Genomic DNA, 26,081 nt, shown 5'->3' with positions numbered 1-26,081 from the left:
TGTGGGGCACCGTGTGTGTCGCTCTCTGTCTGTCCCCCACCTCCCAGCCCACTGGGGTAGAAAAACCTATGTTAAGGGGGATGAGAGATTACCTCCTCTCCTGGCCCTTTAAATCTCCAGTGCTCATCACCAACCATGCCCAAGTGGCACCCTGATTGGTTAGGACGGAGCCATTCCTCCTGACCAATCAGAGAGCGGCTTATTGCTTTCTGCGTTCCTCTGCGGCGGTCACATACGCAGCGGAAGTCAGCTTGCCCTGCGTCGAGGAGCGTCTGGCTGCATAAACGGAAGCGCCGCTGCCCTGAGACATGTGACGCGCTGACCGTTTCCGTCTTCGTCACTCCTAGCCACGGGGGGGCGAGTTCTTTCTCTAGGTTCTGCGGCCGCCGCCTCTCCTGTATGGCAGGGAGGGAGCGGGAGAACTAAAGCAGGCTAACGCGCATGCTCAGGAGCCGGGGGGAGGCGGTGGGGGAAAATGGCGGACAGCAAAGCGGGAGAGGAGAAGCCGACGCAGCCGCAGGCAGACGGAGGTGAACACGCAGCGCCGCTCACCCCATATCCCCCCTTCCCCGCGCATGGGGGACCCGAGGGCGGGCAAGGGGAGGGGAGGGGACCCGGGCGGGGTCCTCTGGGGAGGCGGGGAAGGGCCCAGGCGGGGGGGCCCGGGGCGCGGTCTCCGGCTGCTCAGAGTCCGGCCGCCTGCCCAGCTGCGGAGCCAGGGAGCCGTGTCTGGCTCCGGGTGGCTTCAGTGCGGCCCGCGGGCGGTTGGCCGCTTGGGGTGAGTCACCGGCCCGCCCTGGCTGGATGGCTTCATGCCTAGCGAGGGAAATGCGGGGCCCGGGCTCGGCGGTCGCTGGCCGCAGGAGCGTGGGGGTGTCACCTGCGCTGACCGGGACCGACCTGCTCAGGCCTGGAGCTGTACGGCTGGGGAGCAGGGATAAATTGTGCAGCGGGGGTGCTGAGAGCTATTGAAGCGCACTGTAAACCCTGTATGTGACAGGAACCATTTCCCACCCGCACCCTTCGTTCCAGCACCTATGCTGGGGAGGGGCACCAGGGAGAGGGGTTGTCTTCCTGTGATGCCTTGAGACCACTAGGCCAGCCTGATAGAGAGCTTGATCTCAGTAAATTTGCTACCCCCATCTTTGAAGTTATGTCTCATGGCATAGGTTTTTTTTGGGGGTGGGGGTTTGGCTACTTGAATCAGAGGAAAAATGGCAGTCTAGTCATTAACTCGGTGTGGTCCACTCTTACTGGATTGTACCGAGTAGTTAAACTTGATCTTTAAAGTTGGAGGACTTGATCCTGCAGTGCTTAGTTGGGTAAAGCTCCTGTCGTTCAGTGGGGATCTTGCCTGGATGAAGACTGCAGGATTGGGCTTAGTATTGTCCAGGGATGTCAATTTTTTTGTCATATTCCCTGATTCTTATTTTTTTTTAAGTTAAGGTATCCAGTAGATTAATTTGCATAAACAAATACATATATTTTGTTACCAAACTGCCCAATGAGTAGCTCTACCAAATATTGAGAGAAATAATGTATATTGTAGCTCCAAAGGATCTACAATACCTCTACCTCTTAAGTTTCAGCTTATTTTATGGTTATATGGTGCCTCTACAGTTCTCAGTAAACTATAATTTTCCTTACACACCACTTCAAACATTATACTCTTTTGGTAGCAGTTTACAAGATCTTTTTGTGTATATAAAGTGAAAATGAGGTTAATGTTGTTTGAGTCTGCTATTAGAATCTACCAGCATATCATTTATTGTCCATTGTCTTGGAAAACTGAATGTTTTCCCCCCCCATCTTCCACCTGGCGGTAATGGTATATTTGCCAAGCCAAAGGCTGACCCTTTCCACCTTTTTGGTTTAAACATAACTCATTGGGACTTCAGATGGGGCCACTCTCTAGCAATTAAATGAAGGCTTTAAACTAATTAAAACAGGCTTGACAAGTGAGAATATCTTCAGATAGGCACATAAGTAGTGTCATTTTAGTCCTCTATACAGTTACTTATCTGTACAAAAACATTTGGTTTTGTGTAGCTCCTTAAACCTCAGTGCTGTAGGAAACAGTAAATTAGATGCTAGTAATTCAGTGACTGACTCGTTTTGCAGACATGCAGTCTTCAGTGGCCCACACACAACCGTGGACAGTAGAACATTATTTTAATTAAAGTGGAAGGTTGGCCAAGACACTGGAGTTATTCCTTGCTGTTTAGAAACTGATATGAAATCTTGAATTTTTTCCTGAGTTGCTGAAGGCTTTCCAAAATGAACATAGGTGGGAAGTGCTCTTGTTCTGATGTGACTCTTAAGTCCTACACTGGGGTCCGGAACTCTCAACCTTGCCCAGAGGCAAGAGATCTATTGAATGAGCAATGCAGAAACTTGAGAAGCTATAAAATTAGCATCGTTGCCAGTCCTGTTTATCAGATGCACAACCTACACAGAAAAGAGAGTGAAAACTGCTCACTTATATGTCCTTGTTGACTTGCAAGTGAGTAGTTCTTCCTTGAAGCAACGCTCCTCCATCTAGCTATGACCTAAATACAGAGCACAGGTCTGGGTAGTTATGAAAATAGCAGTGATGCTTATGGGAGGTAGAAAAGAGAGGTGGAATATGATCTGGTTGACATTAGAAAAAAGAATATGAAAGCACAAAAACCCAAATGCACTGTGGGGCTTAGAGAGAGGCTAAAAAATTCCACTTGAGAACAGTTGGTAAACCTAATTCAAGAACAGCTTTGCAAAGAGAAGACTAGTATCTAGATTTCTTATTACCTACAGAAACAGAGTACTTAAGGGAAATTTTCACTGGGCCGCTTTAAACGTTTTGCAGCTCATCAGGCAAGTGAAGTTTCTGTAGGGAAACTTTTGCTGCTAGCACTCCGCTACTGGTCTTAAATGTAGCTATGTTCACACCACCTCCACAGGCTGTCCTGGAAGCCAATTTTGGGAAAGAGAAGACTCAATTGTTGAAAGTAAAAAGAGGACAAGACTCATCTGCTCCTTGAGTGCAGTAGTTAGAGTTCAGCTTTTAGTTATCAGTATTTCAGGTTTGCCATTAATGTTTTTTAAAGATAATGATTTAGTTGTTCCATAAAAGCAAATGTCTGGTCTGGGTAGAGTCTTTTTTTTTTGCCCTTTCTGAATGAGTAAGCTCATCTCCCTTTGTAAAAATCATACTCTAGAAAGGCATAACTGATACACTGATGAAACATGTTCCTACTAAGAGCTTCCCCAGTCTCTGTACTGTACTTCCTTCTTATAGTGTTTGGAGCTCTAGAAAGGTTTAAATCTAGCCTTAAAATACATAATTTGGCTCCCTATGGCTTAATAGGGAAGTGCTTAGAAATTCTTGCAGAAGAAAGCCTTAAAAAATGCAATATATTGGGGCTTCTATAGGAAGAACGTTAATTTCTATAAAAATATAATCTTGCTTAGCTCAGAGTGGCGGGGCGTGAGAGGCACAAAGAATGGTGGTGATAGAGGCTAGTGATTTTCAGAAAGAGAAGGGTGGGAGAGAGAATAGGAGAATGTGGGGGACACACAAGTGGCTTTAAAGTCTTGAAAATCATCATCATACACTTTTCCTATTCAATACTAATGTTATGCATAACGTGTGTAATGTTATAGTGGTTCTAACCTTGGGATCCGTTTATTGTCTAACCTTACTGCATATAGAATTTTAGTGCAGCACTTACATAAAGGGCTTTGTCTTGTTCCTCTGATATTCAGCACATATTGCTGCATCTCTTCGGAAATTGATTACTTTGCATGGTTATGCAAGCTCATCTGATTTCTGCAAGATTTTCAGTAGAATCAAGTCCTACATTCTTAACAAAGATTGGTGCACACAATTTCAGAACAGGAACTAAGCTCTAAACCCATCTCTGCTTGCCCCATTTATCAGTTACCTGAAACTTGTTACATATGGGCACCTGTGAGAGGGTCTCTTGAAATGATTGAGATTCCAGTTCACTTGTAATTTCCTTGCCAACGAACAATCTGTACTGTTCCAGGAATAGATTCAGAGAAGACTTGTCAGTCTTGTCTAAACTTCCAGTTTAGGTAATTAATTTTTGGCTAATCTTGAAATATTAATAAAACTATAATCCAGCTTTGGCCAACTACTTAAATACTGCATTATCAATTCAAATACATAATTGCCAGAAATTCAATTCTTAGCCAGTCTGAGTGCAAGCATGTTATACTTACTGATGCATAACTACATTTTTTTTCTTAGTTGTGTACTTCCCAGCCCTCTTATTGAGGGTGTCCGATCTGCATAATCACTCTTCAGTTATTCCTCAGGCTCTTCCATGCATACACACATCGCTCTGTTTTGCTCTTGTAGTCAAAATTTACAAGCTGCTTGTCAATAAACACACTGCCTCAGTTTCTGTTCCTTCAGGTAAAGCAAGAAAAAATTCTAAAATGAGGAATGAAAGAGAAGAAAATAAAATACCACAAAGTAGAGAATGAGTTGGCCAGACTGCTGACTGGGAAAATGTGTTGTTTTTTTTTTTGTTTTGTTTTAAAGCAATAATATAAAATCCTGTTGGCTCATTAGCCTCATTCCTTCTCTTGGTGATTCCCTAGCCTGCAAGCCAGCAAGGGTTTTCTCTCAGAATAACCCATTTTTGAATTTACATTTTGAGATTCCCAGGCCTTCCCTTCCTTCCAGTTTGGACCTCTGAGTGTAGTTGCTAAAACTGGCTTCTGAACTTCCACACTTTACTGATTGAACTTAAGCTTAATTAGACAGTGGGGCTGTATAGTAAACTTTGTGACAAGACATTCTTGTTGCTGTGATCATCATTAGAGAAATATATCTTTCAGCATTTTAAGAAAGGGTTATTTATGTTCCATTGGCAAGACAACATATTCCAAGTACAGTGATGTTTCTCTGCCTGAAACATTTTGGATTAAATATGCCCTATCCTAAACTACCATTTTCTAAAGTTAGGAATTAAAACTTTGGATGATTACATGAAAGACTAGTCTTGCACTTAGAGCTACTTTAAGGTACACTTAGAAAAATTGCTCTGTAATGTGCATTCAGAAGTGTCAGATGGAATTACTAGCATTAGAACTAGGAACATTGCTGTTCCTAATTAACTTTTTCATGTCTCCTTCTTCCTCTTGATTCTGTCTCACTTGTCCGTAACTTTATTCTTTCCTTACCCCCACTTTTATTTCTCTCTTCCTAAGTCAAGCTGGGTAGCAGCACAGACTTGCATTGCTCATGGATAGTGAAACTAATTACCATTGAGCTCCTAGTCAGTTTCACTGTCTATTATGCTCCCAAGGGTAAAATAACTGTTCTAAGTTGGTTGCATCTAGTTATTGTTGTTTTGCTGACTGAAACAGTGAGTTAACAATATATTTTGCTCCCCAGTCAAGAAACATCATGGACAGGCAGTTTGTATGACTTGGAAAGCATGGCAGGAAATTATAGGTACAGTAACTCCTCCCTTAAAATCGTCCCGGTTAACGTTGTTTTGTTGTTATGTTGCTGATTAGAGAACATGCTCGTTTAAAGTTGCGCAATGCTCCCTTATAACGTTATTTGGCAGCTGCCTGCTTTGTCTACTGCTTGCAGAAAGAGCAGCCCATTGCAGCTAGCTGGTGGGGGCTTGGAACCAGGGTGGACCAGCAGCCACCCTATCAATTTCCCGCTCCTCTAAGTTCCCTGTGCCGCAGCCGCCCAGCAGGCTATCAATTGCCAGGAAGTTCAGCTGTCCCTCCCCCAACTGCCATATGCTGCTCCTGCCCTCTGCCTTGGAGCTGCTCCAGGGAGCCTCCTGCTTGCTGAGCGGGGGGGAGGGGGGGGGCCGGTGGCGCGCTAATGTCAAGGCTTCTCCCTGCTCCTGTCCTGTCCTCCGCCCCACTCTATAGAGATGGGGTAAGCGGGGGGACATGACATGACAGGGCTCAGGGAGCTTGCTGGGAGCAGCTGCGGTCCTAACTTGCTGAGCTACTTTAAAAGTCAATGTAATTAAAAGGGCAATGTGTACCTGTCTGTGTCTCTCTCTCTCTCACACACACACACACACACACACACACACACACACACACACACACACACACACACACACACACGGTGTGTTTCTCTGTCTGCCATGCTGTCTCCCCTCCCTCCATTTGTTCTGCCTTGTAGAGTGTGAGGCTACATTAACAACAATGTGTTAACCCTTGAGGGCTCAGCCGAGTGTTAGTTCATCATTTAGCGGTAAGGCATCCCCTGGGAAATATTCCACCCTCTGACTTGACCACCTCAACCAAGCTTCACAATCATCATTGCTGTGTATAGTATTAAATTGTTTGTTTATAACTTATACTGGGGGTGTGTGTGTGTGTGTGTATATTTATTTGTCTGGTGAAAAATATTTCCCTGGAACCGAAACCCCCCCATTTACATTAATTCTTATGGGGAAATTGGATTTACTTAACATTGTTTCTCTTAAAGTCTCATTTTTCAGGAACATAACTACAATGTTAAATGAAGTTACTATAGATTGAGGATGGGGATGGGTAGAGAGGGCACCATGCATCCATACTTAGGAAAAATAGTGGTGCTGTATTATGGAGGCATCATATTTAAGATTTAAATATGTATTTAAAGACTTCTGTTATGCTAAAACAGAGTATGACTTCCCCTTTCACAGATTTCCCTGTTTCTCTAGCCCCTCTGTTTCTCTGGATTTTGTTTCTTTGCCCTAAGGCTACAATCTTGGTAATCATCCCCAGTTTTGAACTGCTGTTTTTTCCACATGGTTGCTGACAGTTGCTAGTGGCCAGTGCAAAGCAGACCCTTCCCTTAAGGTCTGAATTTGCTGCCTGTGTGGTGCTCCCATCCCCTGCTTTCCCTCTTAGCAAGGGACGTAGTTGGGTCCCAAACATGGTAATATTGTCCTCAGACCACTGATGTGAACTCCCTCCTTTTCTGTCCATTCTCTATCAGTTTTTTCTCCCTGCTTTTGTGGCAGCAGGGGAGCAAGCTGTGCCCATGTGTGTACTGTTCCACCAACTCCAGGAGCGTAGTGAAACTTCCGAGTACCATTTTTTTCACTTGGTGTGGCTGAGGGAGCTCTGTATATGAGCACAGGTTTGATGGGAGTGTTGTGCTGGATGGGTCATTTTCACAGGAAAAGGGCATTTCCCATGAGTTTGCAAACCCAGGCGTGATACAAGTTTCTCAAAAGCACTTTGCTTCAGTTAGCAATTCTGGTGCTGATTTCCTCCTGAAACAGAATCAGTCAGTTATATTGAATTGAGGGATGTAGACAAGGAGTGATTAGAAATTAAGTTAAGACTACCAGTCTCAACTACTTGTATGGTTTTAATGATCTGCTAAGGGAGCCTATGTATAGACTAACATGGGCATTTTTTATGTAAATAAATCTAATGTGTCTAATCTTAAATTGTGTACACTAGGTTTGAAACTGGGACTCCAAATGTGAAATGTTAACTTGTGCAACCTAGACCCCAGAAGACTGTTAAAAAAAATTAAATGTAACTGTCTAGATAAATTTACAGTCCCATATTAACAGTGATCTGATGCTTCAATGCTTTTTCAGACTTTTGTATATATAAAGACTTTTTTTGTACTATTTTAGTTAAGTGCTTGCAGTTTCTTTCACTGTTTGTCTTTACATGCTGTCTGCTGTATATGCAGCAGTGGTGGAGACTGCTGGCACTGTAAGTACCCTCCCCATAACAATGCTTTATGAGGTTGCTGCTCCCAACAATCTGCTCAGTAAAAATAGCTCATCTTGGTAAGTTGTTTCGACTTCACCAGGACCTGAAGAAGAGGCAGAAAAACCTGTGAAAACTAAGACTGTTTCTTCCAGTAATGGAGGGGAAAGTTCGAGTCGCAGTGCAGAGAAACGGGTAGCTGATGAAGAAGCTGAAGATTTCACCACAAAGCCTGCTCCTGCCAAAATGTCCAAGTTTGGATTTGCCATAGGCAGTCAGACAACAAAGAAGGCACCTGTGATATCCATCAAACTTGGAGCAAATGTAAGTTGTTTGAATGTTTGGTTTATTTTTAAAGGAAACCTAACACCGAGAGAGTATTTTCTTGAAACTTAATGTGGGTAGGTTGATTAAAAATATTGAAGTTGACATGTGGGGAAGTGTTGTGGGGCCTATCCTTTTGTTCTAGTAAGTATTTTAAGGGTATAACACCAGTGAGAATTGTTCAGAGTTGTCCAAGAGAGAGGAAGAATAATGGGACAAAATTAACTCTAAATTGTCCTTGAATATCTGAAATAATTCTCTACGATCTAAGCCTGGAGTAGCTTGCTGAAGCAGTGCTGAAAGCTTCAATGCTCAATGTTCATTGTTCACTATTCTGGGACAGGCAAGCATATGCTTGTTTATAAATGTAATTCTTACACAGTTCTCAAATACCACAGTGAAGTGTCCATTGTAAATCTCTAAATAGGTTCAGTTCAATCTCTATTCCTCAAGAACTCTGTAGGTACAATGTCAGCATTTTACAAACCAGCAGCAAAAGATTGCTCAGTAGGGTGTTTTTCTAAGGGCATGTTGCTTTCAAATCAGAAAAACAAAACAAAAAACATTTTAGAACATACACAATAAGGTAAACACAGTCCTTGAAAAATTGAGAAAGATGCCTTTTGAGCCACTAGTAAGTTCAATTGGCTCTTAGGATTTCTAGCTCAGTGATTCAGCTACGTTTGCATCGAAATTTGGGATCATTATTTTTTCCCTGCCCTCTGGCCTATCCTAGTGGTCTGTGTTAATACCTCTAGGGAAGATAAACTTCTTAGCAGCAATTGTTCCTTACAGGTAGAATAATGAATAGATGTGGCTGCATTGACTCACTGAGCCTAATCCTGTTCCTCCCCAATACCCACTACTGTATGTATGACCACAGAGTGTAAATGTATGCAGAATGTCTCCATAATACTACAGAAGTGAGGAAGCATTGTGCACTAGAGCAGGATGATGCTATGGAAATCAAAGTTATTACCAGCAGTTTAAACATTGTCATCTTATTTTTCTTTGGAGTCATTAATTTTGATTCCTTTTGCATTATACAGAGTACAAAAATGTCTCAGATTTTGATGGCTGGATATGTTTTGAGTAGAGGAAGGTGTCTGTCTGGGAAGTGTAAATTGAGCTTTTTCCAACAAAGACCCCCTGTATGAAACAGTCTGATGTTACCTTCTGCTTCTGAATTGGAAACATTAGTTAAAAAGCATTCGATTGTTCAATCAAGAAGAATTCTAAGATCTGTTAAAGTACAAAAAGACAAACATGCTCAGCCTCTTGCAGTTGACAGACTTAAATACTCCAGTGTGGCTTCAAGAATAAAGAACAGATGGGGATATGGCCCAATCCTGCGTGTGTTATTTTTGAGACATAGTTGTCACAAGCTGCTCAGATTCTGATTTAATTTCCCATGTCATGCACCAGTAGCCACGTGCCACTGTAATATGCATGTTTGCAAAAAAACTAATACTTGCTTGTAGGGAATTGAAATCTGGGAGGATCGGACTAGTTCATCAGAAAACATCTTGCCCAAAGGGACAGATGCTCCCTTGTCCTGTTACTGGAAAACTATTTTCTGTCTACTTCAGAGAACTACCTTGACTTTTAGTTTAGCCAGTTAGAAATTAACTTATGCATGTCTTCACTGAAATTGAAGTAATTTTTTAAAGATGTTTAATGAATTCCATTTTTAAAAAGTCTTTTGAAAGGTTAAATGGATCCTAGTCAAGTAAGCAGACCTGTCTGATTTCATTTGGTGTGTTTTCAATCTATTTCAGAAACCTAAAGAGCCTGCTCCCACCCTTGCTCCAAAAACCCTTTCTGTAGCAGCAGTTTTCAATGAAGATGATGATGTAAGTAAATACCACTTCAGAGGGGAACAGTTAGTGCTGGTTAGAGTTAGGCAGTATGAGTAGGTACTCTGTAAGCTTCTCCACAAAAATGTCAGTGCACTATAATTAGGAACTGATCCAGTGTTTCCCTTAAACATGTTGTTGGAATTTTTTATTTTCAGTAATACAGAATACCACCACAAAACCAATTCAACCATAAATTCCTTGATTAAATCTAAAGGTTGAATGGTGCTTATAGGGACACTTCAAATGGGCCTTACACACCTAAGAAATCATCACACCCATATAGTAACATGCTGTTATAAGCACTGGTCAGATACTTACAACAGGACTAAACCTCGGGTGCTTGGCTGGCTCTGACACCGGACAGCAGATATTAGCAATGAAATTGTTAAATAATGTAATTAAAAATAAATTATTATCAGAACCTACATGACTTTAACACTGCTCTGTGCTAAAACCAGTTAGCACCATTCCTGATAATTGGGGTCTTTTCTTCAGACTTTTATAAGTTACCTTCCAGGACCAATCTTTCCAATTAATCCACATTCTTTCAAGGCTTTTGCACAACTGCTTAAGCACCCCCACTTTACACAAGCTGCAAAGCATATACATAAAAATATATGAGCAGTTAACTGACAAAGGTCAATATATGCGATAATTAGAAATGTTAATAAAATTTCACTAGAAAAGAGACCAGTAATCTCATTTTCACTTAGGGAACTTGAGCCCAGATCTCCAGATTGCCCTGCTGGAAACTAGTTCAAATTCTCAGTGTTGCTTTCTGTCTATGGGTTTGATGGGGGGCTAGAGTAACTGAAAAGAAATGATGCTCCCCCCAGTGAAGTGCAATAATGTGGTGGTAAACAATTCAGCTAATTGGGAAAGGGCATGGAGAGGTTTGGCCTCAGCAGAGTTGGCAGCAACACAAGACTGCAAGTGTGAGATGCAAAAAGAGTTTCCATTCCTCAGCAGGACCAATGGGTCTCCATAGTGTATTAAGGAAGAGGGGGTAGGGGATACATTTGAACAGGCATATTGGTCACACAAATTTAAGACTTTAAAATGGGGTTAATCAGACAGACAGGGCAATGTGGTTGCTTTAGAGCTGACTGTTTGTTCAGGAGGTCCTGACTCCTCAACATTTGTTTTCTGTAACTCACCAAGTGCTGCCAATGTTCCTTGGAGTGAGAGGGAGGAGAGAGGCAAATAGATACTCCCTCTTTTTGTGGTTTTTAATGTAATTGTCTTCCTCCTGTTGTGTACTGAATCTAAATACTGCTGAGACATTCAGGTATGGGCTAGATCTACAGTGTAGTGAATGACACGTAATATTTTATTTAATGTGTTCCATTTTAAGTTTAATAAAAGATGGGTAATTTAGAGTACTTGATGGTACAGTTCTTCACTGATCTATACCATGGCCATGCATTCCTTTGAGACAAATCCTAGTATATCTTGAGTGTTTTGCTTGAGTGACTACCATAGATAAGCCTGACTACCACACTTCTGATTCAGTTGCTCCTGCCATGCTTCTCTGTCACAAAATACTGTTTTATACATAAAGCTGGATACAAAAGTTGGCTTGGCTTGTAAAGAGATAAATGAAGCTAAGTAGTTTATTTCTGCACACGTTGCACAAGTGCTTTTCAATTGCCAGTCCATTTCCCATCGGGCCCTCTTCCATGTGTGAAATGCTAAATAACCTGTTTAATACTTCGATTGGTAATAGGATGGTTTAGAAAAACCTTGGATGAATGATATGTGGTAATGGCTGTGATTGCTGCAGACCTTGTGAGCACAAAGGAGAAGGGGGAAAAAAAGAAGGAAAATTGGGAGAGTGGAGGTAGAAGAGACAACACACAGGAAAGAAGTCCTTAGGGTTGACATCAGTACCATTCCTCTCCCAAGATTTTCCTGATGTTAGTGAGGCATTGCCACTTGTTAATGTCCTACACTTGCAGAATGTTAAAAGGTCATGAGACAGCTTCTGGGGTGTCATGGTGACACATTATGATATGATGGGTAAGTCTGCCCTAGAAGGCAAATGGTTGAAGGTGATTAACTCATGCTGCCAAAATGGTAGCCGCTGATAAATTGTACTGCATATTTGCTGGCATCTTACTGAATTTGAAAGGTCTTTCTCTATAGTGTGGATCTACTTATCACATGCAAACTTCTTTACCCCTATTTTTGGCTTTATAGACTAGAGGCACTGTGTGCTCTAAAACTTTCCTGAGAGATTGTTAGTTCCATTTCATGTCTGGCTTCTGAATGTTCAACAGAGAAGAATAAAATGTTTAACTATGCCCTCATATCCATGTTCTTTCTTTTTAACTAGAGTGAACCAGAAGAAATGCCTCCAGAAGCAAAGATGCGCATGAAGAATATTGGAAGGTAGATCAGCTTTAACTTCATTCTTCCAAAGGAGGGGTGGGAGGGAGTTGAATGGGTGGGGAGGATGGACCTTCTACAGTTCAGATTAAGTCCTGCATATGGTCCAGAAATGTATGAAGGGCAAACAGGTTAGCTTTAATGTCACTTTCTACAGAAATGAGATGTTATCAACTGGAATTCCTCTTGTGTGTCAGCTGTGGCTGAATGCAGGCCTGCAGATACGCACCCATTTAAATACCCCCTTAGCTTTGCCAGAGTGGGAAGAGAGGTTCTGCTTCCAGGATGCAAATTTTGGATGCAGTTTGTGGTTGTTACTGAAAGAAGCAAACTACTTCTGCTCTTGTCTTTTTTTTTTTTTCTTCTATCGAACTCCAGATTTCCCCAACCCCAGACTATCTGGTTTTACCCTTCACAGTATAAATATTCCTAGACTGGGGTAGTCTGTTCAGAACTTGAATCTCTGCATATGGAAAAAAGGGCTTGGGTTGAATGGGGTTTTTTAAAATGAATTTTTCCCCATAAGAAGTACTTTAGTATGCTATCGTTAAGACACCAGCATAATCTCTCCATATGGGGACTTAACTGTTACTGAAAATATGAGTATATAATGGTTTTTGCATTCTCTGGATGCATCTGTAAACTTAATTTCTGGCTGCTACAACTTTGAGAGAGTGAGGGCCAAGTTAGGCTCTAATATAAACAGAGGTGTCTTCAGTGAAGTTGCACCCAGAGATGATGACTAAGTTTGGGTCTCAGACTTTAAAAGCAGTTTAACATTTTATTTCTTAAAAAAAAAAAAAAAAATTGTCTGTCGGCTTATTATTGAAAGATGCAAAATTAACAGGCCTGGATCCTGCGTTTTTTTTTTTTTTATCCAGAGAGCTAGTATTTCACAGGCAGCAGCAGTGGTACTTGTCCCTCCCCCCCTTGCCCGGGTGTCTCATGCTGATTTTAGAGGGATCAATTCTGGGGACAGGTGACAACACTGCCACTTGTGATGACTTCTTGTGACAAACACCTATCCACTGGAAACCAAACTGAGGGAACTAAGCTCATTTCACATAAGAAGCCCCTGAAGAGCCATACCAACAGTTGTAACTTTTGGGCACTCCTGACACAAGCTGGATATGAAACAGCAAAGTGAAGCTGAAACATTCCAGTCACACATCCAGTTCTCCCAACTATTTGATTAAACTAATCTCCACATCTAATTGTTGTTTTTCTTTTTGCAGAGATACACCAACCTCAGCAGGACCAAATTCTTTCAACAAAGGAAAGCATGGGTTTTCTGACAACCAGAAGTTATGGGAACGGAACATTAAATCTCATCTTGGCAATGTCCCTGAGGATGATGACTAAATGATACCTGTTGAAATTCGGGTGTGGGGGGAGGGCAGGGTGTGACATTAAAGGAACAGTTTCCTTTTTTAAGAATGGTCTGAGATTTAGTGTTGGAGCCACTTTTTCTAAGGATTGAGTGGTACAATAATAACTGAGTTTGAAATTAGAGGTAATTTATGTTTTGTATACAGATTTCAAGGCATTTGCTAATTTTGTAGTTCTATGTGATTAGTTTCAAAAGGTTACAAATAAAGAAATTGGAAGTGGTACTTTTTAAATTTTTTTTTTTGGGTCACAGCAACTCATACACTAAGGTGGACAAAAAAGGTTACTGTCTCTTTAATCAGGTTAATGTTGAATGCTACTGCACTCTGGCTTCTAGCTCCCTCTTTATATCAGATGAAACATATGGATCCTATGATCACTGTTAGAGAGAGGGAACAGTGCCTTGTGCTAGAAGTGTTATTGGGCTATTAATTTGAACATAAATTTAGACAGAGTAGAAATCTTAACAACCTGAATTTTTTTCCTCCCCCTCTGGTCACTTTTTGTTCTTCACAAACTAAGAATTGTGTTGCTCTGAGTGCTATGGTAGCTTTAGCTCTAATCTTCCTTTGAAACTTTCTGTAAAGTGTGTAATAGTCTATCTGTGGTCTAGTTCATCCTAAGGAAGTGGTCTTAGCTGTATATTAGATACAGTCTCTAAAGAATATTCACTACAGCGTGCTCCTTAGTCAGTAGTATAAGTAGTGCTTGTTAGCATTTCCTTGTGAATTAAATGAATAAGCAAATATTAAGGCAGTTATCAATATAGAAGAGCCACCACCAAAAAGATGAAAGTATGTAATTTATTTAAACATCATATTTGGTTTAAACGTCTTCCTTTATTATGCCTAAAAGGAATAAAAGCACACCAAAAATTCAGAGACTTAGTTTTTGTACTTATAAGCAGTAAGATGCGCTTCCTTTTATTTTGACATTTTTAAATACTCGATGCTAAAATATGTTTGTGGCTTCAAAACACATTTGTTATCTGCATTACTAATATTTCTGACTAACAGTTCTTAAAAAAAAAAAAAATTTCACTAGGCTATTAATTTTTTGCACCTAGTTTGAGCAATGACATTACTAATCACCTTCATTTTCAGAATTTCATATACTAGTATAGTGCTCTGTTAGGATTTCAAACATGGTGAGGGTTGTCTAAATTCCATTAAGCTATTTTCATTTAATTTCAAAAATTGAGGACATTTGTGTCTTTAAAAAAAAAAAATCTAACAGTACATTTTTTTTGGAGTCTAACCTACCTGATAGTGTCTGCGAGTAAAGTTATCCTTGTTTGCAATTGGTTGTAAAACTTGTGTATTGAATATTCATGAACAGAATCCACCTTAATTACTTTTCCTCTTAAATCCTTTCCATATGCTAAAGTTGAGTAGAGTTGGTGGAGAAGAAAGTGCACCTTTTATAGGTTAGAAAAGTACTGGCCAATTAGACTCCTGAGTTTGTAAGTTCTAAAATTTTTGTATTGTGTAGTCTTTTCATTTGAAGTCTGATGCAATTGAATACATGTATCTATTATTTTCTTGAAAAGCTTTGTTATAAATGTAACATAAAAAGTATACTTTTTTCATAGCAAAAATTGTTTTATAAAACTCTTTGAAGGCTGAATGTAAGGACTTAAAAAAAAAAAAAAAGTGATGCTTCTAAACTACTTTTGCCTCTTACCCCTCATTGAAGTTAGTGACAAACTCTTGTTGACTGCAGTGGAGACACAATGGGACACTTAAATTGTACCACCTACTTTTATCTCATAATAGATTTAATGCATGGTTACACTTGTCTAGAATAACTCCCCTGCTAAAGCAGTGGAAATGTGCATAGAACTGCTACCTTCTTGATGATGATTGGTTGGTTAGTATTTGGGGTCTTGGTCATTGTCTGTTAGGAGAAATTGATGGTGTCAGCTGTTTCTTTGGTGCAATCCTGTTTGTTTACAAAGAATGTATATAAAATCATGTTTCCCTGAATACGGGAGGAGACACTTCCTTTGCTCATGGTTGCAAGCCTCTTTCCAGCTAGCGCTTTTCCCCAGCATCATGGAAGTTCTTCTGCCTGTCTCTAGATTTCCTTCTGCTGCTTCCAGTATTTCCATTCAGCCCTCTCCTCAAACCTCTTGACCTACATAGCTCAGATTCCTGCCTGAACTTGCTTGTGGCTTATGCCCAACCAGAAAGGATGTTGTTTGTGTCAGTCAGTGGAAGGTGTTTCATAATAGGTATGTCTCAAACTTAGAGGGTTTAGGTTCGGTCTTTAGGCCACAGTATATGTTGGCACTGAGTAGTAGTCAAAAGAAATTAAACAAGGTGTATACTTCATAGCTTCTGTAGGTAGAGCTTCTTGTGTACACCAGGATTTTCTTGTGTCCCTTCATTCCCCTCCCCCTCATTCTCCCCTTCATGGTAAAGGTTTCTCTTTCCCCTTGACCTGTTCTTTCCCCCACAGCAGCCTTCTCCATTGTCCTGATCTGGCTTATTTGTCCCCCCTACCAAATACCTTTCTCCACCAGGGCACTAGCCATCCCACTGTTCAAAGCAGGGCTCAGTCTTCCCCTACCTGGACCAAGGATTGATGTGGCAGGATATAAGGAAGGAAGTAACCTCTCTGCTCAACTCCCAGCTGAGAAAGGAGTTTTTTCTTCTTTGATGTAAGGTATCAACATGTAATAGTGCAAGCTGTTAATACATACCATCAACAGATAACAGCTCCATGTGTCCTCCATTTCCAGCTTGTGAGGGTGCAGTTGTCCCCAAAAATCAATAGGGTTATTGTCACTGATGCCTAGAACATATCTTGAAATTTTAGAATTGATCAAAGGTGTTCAAAAGTTATGTTATAGAGAAATGGGATAGAGCTGAGGTCAGATGTTGCAAGATCAACTATGAAAATTTAGAGCAAGAAAAAAGGCTGCCATCAGCCTGTAGGTTTTTAATGGAGGTAGTTTACTTTAGGGACAACCCTTCACAATTTGATGCAATGAAATGGTACTATTGGATAGAATACAGGCCCAGTTGACTTCCATCTATTTTGCCTAATAGCTTCCCATACTTTATTAAAGTCTCTTAGCTTCACACCCTAAAGAAAGATGACAATTACACTAACTTACTTGGCACATATGGATTTGTTAGTATAGACTGTCATCCTCCTATAACTTGAGTCTTTGCTTCAGACATCTGCCATGGAGATTATACGACCTCACTCTAGAAGGGGGTCAAGGAGGAGGCAGATAAACCCCTTGTTTCACATTAGGTAAAATCTGTGTTGAAATGTAGCAGATAAGCAGTCTTCTGGTGTGAAAGTTTCTTATTGGAGGGAAATTGGTTAGTATATGGTGTTGGGTGTAACAGCTGATCTTCACTCAAGCTAAATGTGAAAAGAAATTGAGCTCTTTCATGGAACCACTAGCTGAAATAGGAACAGTTGCCCCACAGATAGGGGTGCATCCCACAGCTTTGTCTGATACCAAAGAGGCACTTGGTGAAAGCTCTACCTTCTAGAGCAATTCAGAAAGATGTTCATTTCACCCAGGAGGATGTCTCTTGCAAGAGATCCTGCTCTTTTAGCACTTCTGTAAATAAAGACTCTGATCAAGGTTACTGTCATTAGTACTGAGAACAGGTCTATTACCCCTTCAGGCAGTTGTCCCCAATCTTCAGACTGAGTTCAGCACTGAATGGGAGCTTGCCCTTGAATCCCAGTACTACATTGAGACAGCCACCTACCACCTCTGCTCTAAGAGCAACTTGTTACCACTGAGTCCCTTCCCAGAACAGAAGGGATCAAAAGATGTCATGGGCCACAGGAAATTCTTCTTAACCTCTTTCCAGCTAACTAAGGATTTATTCTTCATCCTCATTGTGTATGAGGCAGTGGCATCCTCTCCCATACAACTTCCTGCTAATAGACTCCCTTCAGGAATTACAAGGAAAGGTGGACATTATGGACCTTGGATTATTGGTTGTAGAAAGCACATAAAATTGAATAGTCTGCATTCTAGTCTCCCAGGCAGATTGTCAATACCAATAAGTGGAGTACTAGAGCCTCAGGATAACTTGTGGTAGACTCCAGCCTCTATATCTTCAACACTAATGAAAGATACCAACTACCTCAAAAAGGATTTCCAAACAAACAGGACCCCCTAAAGCTACTCAAAAGACAAAGATCCTTGACCTCTTAAGCAGAAAGGCCTATTTCTAGGTGTCTCTTTATCTGCACATAGCCAACTATCAAGCCATATTTACTAAATATGACTGAGCTTGAATAGAATATCCCCATTCATTGAAAAGCTACCAGGGGAAGTGGGGGTTGGCGTGAAAGCCATCATTTTGGCAGGACTAGTAAGTAGCTAGAACTTCCCTCCACGCAGTCCTTGAAAACCTGATACAGCAGTCTATTCAACAGCCACATCCATCACCATGAGGAGGGCAGCTTTGTTACATCTGTTCAATCGAACAACCATTGAAGATCACTCTTCCAAGGGCCAGACCTATGGACTTCTTGCACAGATAAACTATTATATAACTTGAGTATAGGCAACAGTGGGGGCGCTGGGTATTGCTACACTTCCCAGGAGGAGAAAACCATTTAGATACTAGGGCCATTTCTGACAGAACTTCCTCCTATCAGCAACAGCCACCTGTTTATTACTCCTCTAAGAAGTCTTGCTGCTTCTGCAAGAGAGCCCCGTCCCTCTCTACCATCAGGAGGTTTGATATTCAAGTCAAGAGCTGTGTGCCAATCCCACCGTCCTTCTCCCAATCCCATTTTTTTTCAGGCACCAGAGCCTGCTCTCCACCCTGCTGTGCCTCTTCACAGATCCATCTCATGAAACAACTGAGGGAAGAAGTGGATTTCTTATATCAATTAAGAACCACAGTAGTACCACTTCGGGGGGGGGGGGGGTTCTATGCTTGCTAGTTCCTTATATCCCAAAGAGAAAGAGGAAATGAGTTTACTAGACTTGAGATGACTAAAGTTTATTGTAATTCATATTGATTAGCAACACTAGCCTCAATCATCAGTTCTCTAGCAGTTTAGCATTAATTTGCAGCTCTTGATCTTCAGGACACATTTACAGTGAGCTACAACCACTACCCATACAGAGTACTCTTTCAGCTTGTCTACAGTCCTGCCGAGAGTATTCACAAAGTACCTGGCAGTAATGGCTGCCCACCTGAGATGGCAAGGAATAGGTATTTACCTGCAATTGGATGAATGGCTTCTGAGAGGGGAATCCCCCAAGGATGCTTCCAGAACCTTATCCACAGTGCTTATTTTATTCCTTTGGACTTGGAGGGAACCACAGTCCAGGTCCTGACAAAGAACAGTGCTGCACTGTATTCTATTCTATGAAGAGGCAACAGGGTGCCTTTCCCTCCCCTCTGTCAGGAAGGAATCAAGCTGTTGAAATGGTGCCATCCTCTTGGTGCAACTCCCATGGCCCTTCACCTACTAGGAACAAATTATCTAGCACAGAGGTTCTCAACCTTTTTTGAATTATGCCTCACTTAAGCTGCTTTAAAAAAAACTGGATCAACCCTCCTACAATAGTGCCAACGTGCAATGCCCTTTTCACTCAAATTTGGCCTGGCTTGCCCTGCCTTCCTAGAAAGACCCCCAGGTTGAGAATCCCTCATCTAGCACATTTCCTGAGCAGACAGTAGTTAACCAACTATGGGTTAACTCCCTTCTCATGCCTAAATTCTGCAGATAGGGTTACCCCATGATTGATTCTGCCCCAAAACAGGCACCTGCCCAAGATCCTTCACTCCTTTCCTGATCTCAAATTCTTCTCTATGCATTTCCTTCTACCCCTGGATAACAATAGCATAAGGAAGATAAGACTGGGTGATTTGTATTACTGTAGCACATAGGAGCCCCAGTCACTGACCAGGACCCCCTTGTGCTAGGTGCTGAACACACATCACAGAAAGACAGTCCCAGCCTCAAAAAGCTTACAGTTTAAGACAGAAGACATCTGATAGGCAAGTACAAGGAAACAATTCATAATTTCATATAGTCCAAGTCCAGAAAGGACCATTGTGGTCATCTAATCTGACCTCCTGTATTACTCAGGCCGTTAACATCCCTCCAAAGATTCCTAGAGTGTATCTTTTAGAAAAGCATCCAATCTTGATTTAAAAATTGTCAGTGATGGAGAATTCACCATGACTCTTGATAAGTCATTCCAGTGATTATTCTCACAATGTGACAATATTGTCTAAATAGACAAGACAGACCCAGGAGGAGAGAAGGCATAAAATACACAAGCAGAGTGAACAATGTGATGGTGATAAACATCATGTTAGTTCCACAATTTTTAAATTTATTTTGAGTGGGTTTGCTTATGAGGGGATCAGCTAAATCGGTAGGGGAACAAAGGGGTTGTTTCATTTGCAAAGAGTCTACCTTGCTTCGTGTAGTACAAGTCTGAACATGAATGCATTTAAGATCCATGTGTAATCAAATCCCACTGTAGATGTTCTTTCAACTGCTGTTGTGCAAACAGTTGTATGAAAAGGCTACTGGCATCCTCATGTTAAGGTAATTGTAAAACTAGCACGTAATATTGATTGCAATCTGTAACTCAGTGTTCTCCTACTCAACTAACAAACTACACACTGATCTCTAAGCACTACTGCAATATAAATGTTTATTATGAATAATAATGGACAAACCATAAAAGAATGCAAGTCTATAGCAACTGTGAGTGCAAAGAAAACCAAAATATGAATTGCACATAAACTGATGCAGCAATGTCTGCCTGAACCTGCAGGAAAACAAATAATGCAACAGAGAAGTGGGATCTCAATTGGGTGTTTGCTCTGTAGGTGACAATTTAAGTGACAATCTTAACTAGTTCATCACTGATCATTAACAAAATGATACGAGTGTTCACTATTGTTGGACATACTGGCATATCAAGGTGAGAGGGAATGCTGCTAATTGGTGTCAAGGATTAACAGGGCATGGAACAAGTTTCAAACCTCCATTCACACTCTTCCCCCCCAACACATTCCAAATCAGAACTAGTCTCTGCTGTTGCCTAACAGATTGCTCCTCTCTGCCTCCGAACCAAAGCCCTTGAGTGCTTGCTGGATAGCAAAATTCACTGCCATTATTGCATCTTTTGTGGGGGGCTAGTTCCCAACTGTGGAAACTTCCAGCTTTTACCCAGACAACTTCTACAATTTCAGTTATTGGTCAAAACAAAAATTACCAACACACTGAATGCTTATCAACATACATAAGAAACCGGGAAATCAACTGGGTGGGAGAGAGCAGGCCGTGGTCCTACCTCATAAATTATATAGCAGAAAGCCTGGAATTAAGTAAAATATGCAAAGATCTTGAACATAAAGCAGTCCCCTTTCAAATGAAGGGTAGGGGGCAGTAAGGGACCACCACATCATAATAAAAAGCCAGTGACCTTAAGGTCTCATGAGACTTTAACGCAAATGCATGAAAAATTGCTATGATTAATGTTCTTCAGATCTAACTCTCTAGGAAGGAGTTGATCTGGCCATCCAGAATTGTAAAACTGGAGCTGTTCACTGCAATCCAGTAACTGAGCCCCTTCAGTAGTTTGCAATTAAACATGAATTCTGTGGCTACATACCACAAAAAAAATATAATTCTGGAATGCGCTTTTCTGAAAAGAAAGTTGCTTAAAAGAATAATTAATGGCAAAGATCTGTTTATTTAATGACAGAAATAACCAGAACTTTATACATCTAACACCAAAACAGCAGAATGTACAAACCAAAAATGTTTAATTCACTATGTCCAGGAATTCAGTAGGAATACTTCAGAAATAGACTGAGTTTCTCACGAGTTTTTATAAACAAAAAATCTAGCTTCAACAATCTTAAATGCTCATGTTCGTGGCCTGATTTCACATAAATTGTGGTAGGGTAGTAACCTCTCAAACTAGTAATTTAAGAGGTGTACTTAAAATAAATAAATAAAGGCAACCTCACAAATCCAGGAACAGCAAGTTAAATGATACTCCCCTACTTACTGTATGCCATTCTGAAAAAAATTAAGGCACAACTGTACATGTTAAGCAAGAGATGCTGTAGCCTTTAACTTTCACACTGCTGGCTTGATTTTTTGTTTATCTACCAACCTTTTTGCAATTTTATTGAGTGGCAGGTCATAACGCCAATTAAAACATATTTTCGTTCTTACAGAAGGCATTATACTTTTTTTCTTTTAAATTCAACAGACTCCTTTGTCTCCAGAAGGATGAAAAATAAAGGTACCCAAGGATTAATTAAGATGCTAACAAGTATTGTGTTGTAAGGTAGCACACTGAATATACAATTGAAGCTCTAAACAATATTTACAAATAGTTGTCCTGAACATGTTTCCTCACAACTTTATCAATATATACTTATGCATAAATTACTAGTACTCAGAAAATTTGGAAATTTACCTAACCATCTATTCAAATCTTTTCACATTATAATGGCTATAAGAACTGTTACACTTACCTCTCTTTTTAGCTTACATTATGATAGACTGATCTTTCCAGGGTGCTTCTCCAAAATGTTTTTGGGTATACAAGTGTTCAGGAAAATACAACTAGCACTATTTTTTCAAGTGTATGTTTTCTGCAGTTTTACTCCATTGCAATATTTAGAGACTAGCACAATTATAAGAGGTTACAAGGTGTATGTGAATAATATGAAATCGCCATCATGTTTGGTTCTCACAGAAGACATTTTTGATCTTTGGAATACAGTAACCTACAGCTCAGTTCAGACCCAAGGCAGTAACTCAATGTAATTACATTAGTTATTGCTTTTAAAAAAGTAAGATTTTCAACAGCTTATCTACATGCATGCAAAATACACAGAAGTGGTCTGTTTTACAGCCTACTAAATTGAGATCTTTCAGCTAAGCGATGGAACATTTACAGAAATGTTAATTCAAATGAGCTGGACACCTTATCAGGGATTTTGCCCCATATTTTGTTAATGTGTAAGGCAAGCCAGTTTCACAGGCCACACAAGAAAATTGTAATATAACCAAATTTGTTAAGTTTATCTAGCAGGGACCAGTGGTCTTACCCCCGTTGAATACTTTTGCAGTACAAGCTTTTATGCTATATCCTTTCAGAACATGAACTCAAAACTACCATCTACATCTTCTGTTTTAGTCCCTGAACTAAACACTCTCAGTATGCATCTTACACAATGAGAGTAGATTATATCACCACACAGGCTGAAACTAATGTAAGGATACTAACTCAAAGGTGGTCTCAGCTATCCTCATGTACATACATGCTTAAGTTGTTCATTTTTCACCTGTTGCGCATATAGGATTGGATGACACAGTCTCTCTCATTCATTGCTATAGTTCTGTTGCCTTCAATCTGGAGCTGTATTGTACTGAAAGATAATGAATTTCAAATATGCCAAACATATATGTTGTTTTAATACACATGAAAGTGGATTGGCAGGTCTCTCAATACATACACAACAGTGTGGCCATGATACAATGATTTGATCAAGTATGAGAGATTGGCAGGGCTGGTAGAGACAGAGGCGGGGCTTCTGCTTCCAGCAAAAGCCAGGGGAATTATACATTCACTGAAAAAGATACTAGCAACTTCATTGCATGGGATTTCTTTAATATTAGAACAAATATTTCCGCTTCATTTTATTTTAACACATTAACCAACAGGGACTGAAAGTTCTTCCACAAAGATGAGGAAATGCAACAGGATTAACAGCCTGCCTTACACATGTTTTTATATAGCTGTGGTATAATAGGCCTTTGGAGATTTCCAGCATGTGTGTCACAAATTTAGTTTTTAACATGATATTATGACATTCATATTATTCAGTCCTAGTGCTACTGTCTGTCCCATTTTGGAATTATTAACTCCCACCATCCCCACCTCTCAATAACAATTCTCCATGATACAGAAGTTGGAAAACCAGATGATTTATACAGTGTCCCATTCCCAAAGAACTGCACTCAATTACACTTAACTTTTTTCATGTGGAAATTTTCAAATAAATTTAATATAAAATTAGAAGAGTTCTACATCCATCATTAGTTTGCCTGCCTTGGATACGTACAATGAAGCAGTGTAAAGCTTTGTTTACACAACTGAACTAGCAAAATAAATTAAACAGGGTTGCACATATAGGGCCAGACTAAACCCCTTATTCACACTGAAGAGCAGTTACTTATTTGAGTAGCCCTATTGATCCCATTGTATTTATGGAAGTAACTGTTCACCAGTGACAGTTTTTTCCCCAGATTCCAATGGACTTCACTGAGTAAATTTGGTTACAGTTACATGATTATGCAAGTCATTTTACAGTGGTTTGCAGAATCCTTAAGTGTACTTACTGACCTGCCACACAGTCCTGAGGAGTTTAAGCTAATTTTGCAAAATTCCTGGAGCACTTTGTAGATTTATACACAGTTAGCAAGTCTACCTAAAGGCAAAAGACCCCATACCACAGGTTTCCAGCCCTTCACAAGGCAACACGCACTCCACAGCAGTCCAACATCCCCTGATTTGGGGAGTGAAAGAAAAGACGACAGAACCCATCACTTAAACTTCATTCACTGACCCTGATGAAATACATATTAAAACAAAAGCAAAATGCTACTGAAACAGCTGTACAATTCTAGCACAGCTTCTTTGTAAAAGATTATAAAAAAATTTACAACATGATACTTACTGCCATTACACAGGAAATATTTTATTTTTAGACCTTTCTGTACTAATTGATGACTGATTCAGAAATCAGTCTTCCAAACTCTTGCTCTGTACTGAAGTATCTGCACTTTTATTTTATTTTTTTTTTAACCAGTGCATTGTGCGATATCATTCTGCAGCCAAGAAACTCAATATAGGAGATTCTGTATCTGAAAGTCAGTATTACTGTAAGCCTCAAATACTCACAGTTAATACTTAGCTTGTTACATGACAATACTGCACTCTTCTTGCTCTGTCAGAGATGGTGTTCACTCTGTTTCTGAAATGTGGGCCACTTCTACTTTTACAGTTTCAATGGCTTGTGTAACTTCAGCTATTTTCTGTCCTTGCTGTTGTGCCAATACGTAATTCACCACCTGCATGATGCTTTGGTCAGAAAGAGTGGATACTGATGTACATTCCTCAGTAGCTGCAACAGCTTCAATAGCTTCAATTGTTTCTCCTGCCACTACCACAGTCTCAATCTCCTCACTGCCAATGCTAATCTCCGTTTCTTGTTCTTGCATGTCTGCTGTTAAAATACTGATGGCATGTTCCACCTGCGTCCCCTGGTTATGAAACTGAAGGGTGTCCTTTTCCAGCATAATTTTGCAAGGTACATAATCCCTGTGGAACTTAGTCATATGCTTCCGTAGCGTCCGGGCATCTATGTAAGCTTCATTGCATACTGGACACACATATGGTCGTTCTCCAGTATGTGTCCTCACATGACGCTTCAAGGAACGTGCATCAGCCCAGGCTACTCCGCAAGTCAGACATTCAAAAGGCTTAACACCTGATCACCAAAACAAGAGAAGGAAGATTATTAGTTTTTGTAAATCTGTGTAAATGAGAATGACAAATTCCAGGCCCAAGTCCTCCTTTTCATTCTAATACAGTGGTTTTCAACCTGTGGTCCATGGAGCCCAGGGGGTTTACAGACTATGTCTAAGGGGTCAGAGAAAGGTTGTCGCTACCGTGGAACAGTGGTTTTCAACCTATGGTCCGTGGACCCCAAGGAGTCCACAGACTATGTCTAAGATTTCCAAAGGGGCCCACATCTCCATTTGAAATATTTTAGGTGTCCACCAGTGAAAAAATGTTGAAAACCACTGTTTTCAGAGGTAACCATGAATACAAAATTGCTAGTCACACATCACAGAGCAAAAGAGACGTGAATAAAATCTTATTTACAAATTTTGAGTGCATTATATGATATTTGAAGAGTGCTACAAAACCCCTCAGCCCAGAGCAAGAGTCTACTAAAGGGAAGGATACACAACTATATCAGATATGTTAATCCAGACTGAGCCCTTGGAGGGAAGAGTCTCCTACTTTATGTTTGTAGTGCACTGGGGCCTTTGGGTCCTATTGTAAAATACAAATGAATAGTAGGTTACAGGGGCTATTTTCACAAGTACTCAGCATGGCCTTGTTCTTTGAAGGCCAATGCTGAGTGGGTTAGGAAATCCCATCCTAGAAGTATAGCTGAACCTCACAGATAGAGGTCAAGAGTTACAACATAATCATTACTAAATTGTGCTTTGCCTGTAAGTTACAGAACATCAGAAGAGAAGAGGCTTGGCAAAAACCTTGTGGCCCATCTAAACTATTCTATTGCTGGACAGGATTTTCCCTTAAAGGATCTTGCTTTTAGTCTGCTTTTGAACATCTCC

General features: G+C 40.5%; 2 protein-coding genes across 5 annotated transcripts in view; one reads left to right on the top strand and one right to left on the bottom strand.

Annotated features, from left to right (window-relative positions):
- The first annotated feature begins 310 nt into the window (after positions 1-310).
- Positions 311-14,546, top strand: PCNP (PEST proteolytic signal containing nuclear protein). 4 transcript variants are annotated; one of them, XM_073306836.2, is made up of 6 exons: positions 312-530; positions 5,408-5,467; positions 7,863-8,031; positions 9,810-9,884; positions 12,226-12,281; positions 13,514-14,546. In XM_073306836.2, exons 1-6 carry the CDS (start codon positions 442-444, stop codon positions 13,638-13,640), a joined length of 576 nt encoding a protein of 191 aa, XP_073162937.1. In that variant the 5' UTR covers positions 312-441; the 3' UTR covers positions 13,641-14,546. The 4 variants fall into 4 exon arrangements, with proteins under 4 accessions (XP_073162957.1, XP_073162937.1, XP_073162947.1 ...); XM_073306826.2 differs by having other exon boundaries at positions 317-530; positions 7,811-8,031; XM_073306856.2 differs by lacking the exon at positions 5,408-5,467 and having other exon boundaries at positions 311-530.
- A 6,815-nt stretch (positions 14,547-21,361) lies between these two features.
- ZBTB11 (zinc finger and BTB domain containing 11) overlaps positions 21,362-26,081 on the bottom strand; it is a 30,562-nt gene continuing 25,842 nt past the window's right edge. The window contains exon 11 of the mRNA XM_073306806.2: positions 21,362-25,201. Coding sequence (XP_073162907.1) covers positions 24,675-25,201 — 527 coding nt within the window. The 3' untranslated portion in view covers positions 21,362-24,674. The remainder of the gene's footprint in view (positions 25,202-26,081) is intronic.

The sequence above is a fragment of the Lepidochelys kempii genome, chromosome 1 (genome assembly GCF_965140285.1).
Source record: "Lepidochelys kempii isolate rLepKem1 chromosome 1, rLepKem1.hap1, whole genome shotgun sequence".
Taxonomy (NCBI): domain Eukaryota; kingdom Metazoa; phylum Chordata; order Testudines; family Cheloniidae; genus Lepidochelys; species Lepidochelys kempii.
The sequence above is the reverse complement of the archived record's forward strand: the minus strand, read 5'-3'. Positions and strand labels throughout refer to the sequence as shown.